Below are 4,742 nucleotides of genomic sequence, written 5' to 3'. Positions count from 1 at the left end.
AAACAAAACAACCCCATATTAAAAATGTAATAAGATTAAAAAGATTGAAATGGGCAGGACATGTCACAAGGTTGCAAGAAGATAGATGGCCAAAGAAAGTGCTCAATAGTGGAGTGCGTGGAAGACGACCACTTGGTCGACCTAGAAAAGACTGGAGGAGATGCGTTGAAGAAGATGTGCAGATATGTAGAATAGAACCAAGAGAATGGAAGGAGGTGGCACAGGACAGAAAGACATGGCGAGACGCTTCGAAAGCGGTTATGGATCACCAAGTGGCCCGAAGACCAGCGGAGTAAGAGTAAGTAAGAAGCAAATATATAGAAAAGAATCTACCGACTGCTACTCTATTCGACGAACTGAATATGCTTCCCGCGTAGGCGGTGGATATCATGTAAAGTTTATGATCAGGTAGTCGTGAGTTCGATTCCCGGAATCCGCTAAGTGCTTTTTGTGTTGTTTTGCGACAACCCTAGCAGGCCGGGGAGGCGACCCAAACATCGTACCCCCCCCCCCTAAAAATAAATAAATAAATAAATAAATAAAAACACGGCGGCTTGCCGCATATGACAGGGCTTGCCTTACCAGGGATGGTGAATATAATTCGAAGTTTGAAGATTCATTTGGATAAACACCAAATAAGCAGTGTATTCTAACGTCTGTCATTTAATGAAATTTGTTTACATGTTTACAGATCTGGTCGTGTATTTGTCTCCTAATTTTCTTTAATAATTTATTTGTTGCTTCCTTTATTCATCTATTCATTTCTGCGTCTATTCTTGTTATGACAATGGTTGACAATGAATCAATGAATCAGATTGTGAACCATTACAAACTTAGAAACAGAGATTTAAAAACAAAAAATATATCTGGCACTGTCCAGGTTCTTAGAAAAATTGATTTGGTAGCATTTGGAAATCAGGAACAAACTATTCGACAAAGTTAGTGAATAAAAATATATGAACGGTGTTTTTTCGTTCTGTTCTCTGTCAATCTTCAAGAATCAATAAAACGATACTGCAGGAACGATTTTCTATTTAAATCAGACAACAAAAGGCCAATTGATGAATTTACGTTATACAAATCACGATCACTCTCTGCATGTTTTGCTGTCACGAATGATCTGATGAAAGATAAAACACTAGTTTATTAAATGACAGCACAAAGTATACAGCAGACACAAGTAAACCATTACTGCACAAAAGTGCGGTATTGTACTATATCAGTCTTCTCAAATCTAATGATTTTTGGTTCATCGATTGGTGTATTGGTTAGCTTATCAACAGCCGATCCTCTGTTATCTTCTACACACGCACTTGGAAAAAAAAAATCACAACAAATAAACATTGTACTCCTGTCACGTCACCACGGCAACGCCTGTCCGCAGGGACACATACCAAGCCCAGACACGATCGGCATCCACACCACGAAAGACGACGACTGAAGAGGAGGAGGTGTCTGGCGGCCAGATCTTTTGACCCGCAAGAACTCTTGAAGATAGTAACATTTGTGATTCACAGTGACAGTGGAAACTGATTTGAGGCCCGTAAGAACTCCTACAAGTAGTAACGGATGTGACCCAAACTGACAGTGGAATTTGGTTTGAGAGGCCACGTATGGCCTCTTGAGGTTGCCATCCTACCTGAAGAAAAATCACTGGACGCATGAGCGAGTACGAAAGCTAAGCAAGATGGCCGAAACAAACCGCGGTAAGTTTTTTTTTTTTTTTTTTTTTTCTTTCTTTTGTGACAAAGGCTAAAAATATGTGTTTATCACCAAAGACTAGGGATATACCATGAGAATGGGAATTAACAAATACTATTCCTATATCTAAAAAGGGTAATAAACAGAAGCCACAGAATTATAGGCCAAAAGTTTGACCTCGTTCAAAGGAAAATATGTAAAAAATGATAAGAGATGTAATTTGAAATAAAGTGTCTAGTAAGTGACAGCCAACATGGCTTCAGACATAAACCCTCTTCCATGAACAACCTAGAATTTTACAATATAGTTATTTCAAACAACGACAAAAGAAATAGAGTAACTTTAACATATCTGAAAAATATATACTGTCCCGCGCGGGAGACTGCTAACGAATATAGATTCGCTATGAAATATTAGGTAACCTGTTAAGTTGGATTGGAAACTGGTTGAACAATTGTAAGCAGTGAATTCTTCTGAAAGATAAAATATCTTACCAGAAAGATGAGAGTGGAGTTCTCCAGGGTTCTGTTCCAGGGGTAGCTTATGTTCATAGTATATGTTACTGACAGTTGATTGTGGGCTTTAATGTTCTGTCTCCAAATTCGCTGATTACTATGTTGTGTGGAATAGTAGGTGATTACTTGAATGAACTCAATATTCAAGAGGACTTAGGCAAACTAGAGCAATGGTCTCATAACTGACGAATGAAATTTAACTTCAGTTAATCAAAGAAAGCAATTGGACTAAACATACCAACCCAAATTTTGTTAATAACTTGTCCTTATGTGATGATGCCAAATGTGCTTTGGGTTTTGGACTTAGTTTAGCTACACCTAGACAGGTGGACAGTGTAAGTATAGCCAAAGCCCTTTGCAATTTGGAAAAATTTGGTGATGTACCTAGTGATGATTTCAACATTAGCAAAGGTTTAGTGTACATTTCTTTGTCTAATTCTTATCAGCCCACCTGTCCAAAACGTTTCCTCTAAGAGCACAGCAATAAAAAAAAAAGAATAATAATAAAGACAAAGAATTGCATGTTACTAAAACAGATAAGAGTAATTGTGTTGTAATATTGAATAAGAACGATAACACTGATAAAATGGAAACTTTATTGAATGACCAAAATACATATACTAAGCTAAAGAAAAATCCTTTAGAGTCGGTCAACATAAATTCTAAATCAAAATTAATACAATACTTAAAAGGCCATGTACATTTAATCAAAGAGTTCTCGTCTACTAACCCGTCTCTTCCATTCATGTATGGATTAATCAAAACTCACAAGCCCGATAACACTGTGAGGCCTATCAATTGTTCCACAGGATCTACCACTTATAAATTGTCTAAGTGGCTCGTGTCCATCTTAAGGCCTCTTGTCGGTTTCATCTCAAGTAGCAACATAAGAACAATGTAGACTTAGAGGGGGTTCACACGGTCTAACGGTTCGTCGAACGCGGTTCGACAGACACGTGTTTAAAGTGATGTGTGAACGGGGTATTTGGTTGTCGAACAACGTTCGACAACCAAATACCCCGTTCACACGTTCACACATCACTTTAAACACGTGTCTGTCGAACCGCGTTCGACGAACCGTTAGACCGTGTAAACCCCCTCTTAGTTAATAAGCTTTACAACCTAAATTTAGATTACGATTTTAAATTAATAAGCTATGATGTTACTTCGTTATTTACTCGTGTCCCTGTTTTTTATTTATTGGTGTTCCTTGAAGAACTGAAGAAACATGAGTTGCCACTACCTACCACCACTATCATTGATTGAATTGGATTATGTACTGTTGATTCAAATTTTGTGTTTGACGGGAAATATCTCCAGCAAAAAATTTGTATGGTTATGGGCAACCCACTTTCTCCAGTTTTCAACAATCTTTACATGGAATTTTTTTAAACTAACTTTTTACCTAAAATTCTCCCCCATAATGTTACATGGTATAGATACATTGATGATATCATACGTATTTGGCCTGTTAATGATGATCCTACTTTGTTTTTATTCAAACTTAATGCCTTGGCCCCTTCTATCAAATTCACCGTAACAAAATTGTCAAGACGCCTCATCCTTCACCTCTCTAATGGAGCCATTAAGCAACACCACATTGACACACATCAATCCTCGGTCACAAGGAAGGATCTGGAAGAAGGAACCATCATTCTACAAAAGGAATCGAACTACAGGCGCCTTCTCATCCTAGAAGCACTTTACATTAAAGGACAAAATCCCACCATGAACAAACAAAATCCTGACCAATTCATCATTCCTACTTCTAAGTATATAGATCACAGGCTTAGGTTCACCGTTGACCCAGTGGGCGGAGCTACAGATCCTGTCTCCTGATTGGCTGTCCGAATCCCCTGTCTCTCCTAATGTTCCATATGTTTCTGTATTTTATGTCACCATTACTCTTTATATTCAATTTGTACTGAAGATGCCTAAGAATAGGCGAAAGCTCTAAAAGTAAGATCAAGAAGCTAGTATTGTCTTTGCATCCATTCCAAATAAAGTTTGGACACATAATAAGACAACTCAACGATATTCAGTGTTCAAGTGTTAGAAAAGTTGAACATGTCAGCAAGAAACTCGTGAATGCAGAAGCTGCTGCAAAATTTAATCAAACACACACACACACACACACACACACACACACACACACACACACACACACACACACACACACACACACACACACACACACACACACACACACACACACACACACACACATATATACAGTATATATGCTAACAAGAACACGGGTACGTGTGTTCACTTATGCAAAGTAGACCACTTCGTTAGTTTCTTTTTTCCAAGTGGTCTACTTTGCATATATATATATATATATATATATATATATAAATATATAAAATATATATATATGTATATATATATATGTATGTATGTATTTATACATATATATATATATATATATATATATATATATATATATATGCACGCGCGCGCGCACACACACACACACACACACTGACACAGACACACACACACACACACACACACACACACACA

General features: G+C 37.5%; 1 protein-coding gene across 1 annotated transcript in view; it reads left to right on the top strand.

Annotated features, from left to right (window-relative positions):
- The first annotated feature begins 1,420 nt into the window (after positions 1-1,420).
- LOC143030166 (uncharacterized) overlaps positions 1,421-4,742 on the top strand; it is a 36,956-nt gene continuing 33,634 nt past the window's right edge. The window contains exon 1 of the mRNA XM_076193328.1: positions 1,421-1,706. Coding sequence (XP_076049443.1) covers positions 1,688-1,706 — 19 coding nt within the window. The 5' untranslated portion in view covers positions 1,421-1,687. The remainder of the gene's footprint in view (positions 1,707-4,742) is intronic.

Source organism: Oratosquilla oratoria, chromosome 12 (genome assembly GCF_046742065.1).
Source record: "Oratosquilla oratoria isolate Oo_2021 chromosome 12, ASM4674206v1, whole genome shotgun sequence".
NCBI classification, from domain to species: Eukaryota; Metazoa; Arthropoda; class Malacostraca; order Stomatopoda; family Squillidae; genus Oratosquilla; species Oratosquilla oratoria.
This window is presented reverse-complemented; position numbering and strand designations above follow the sequence as displayed.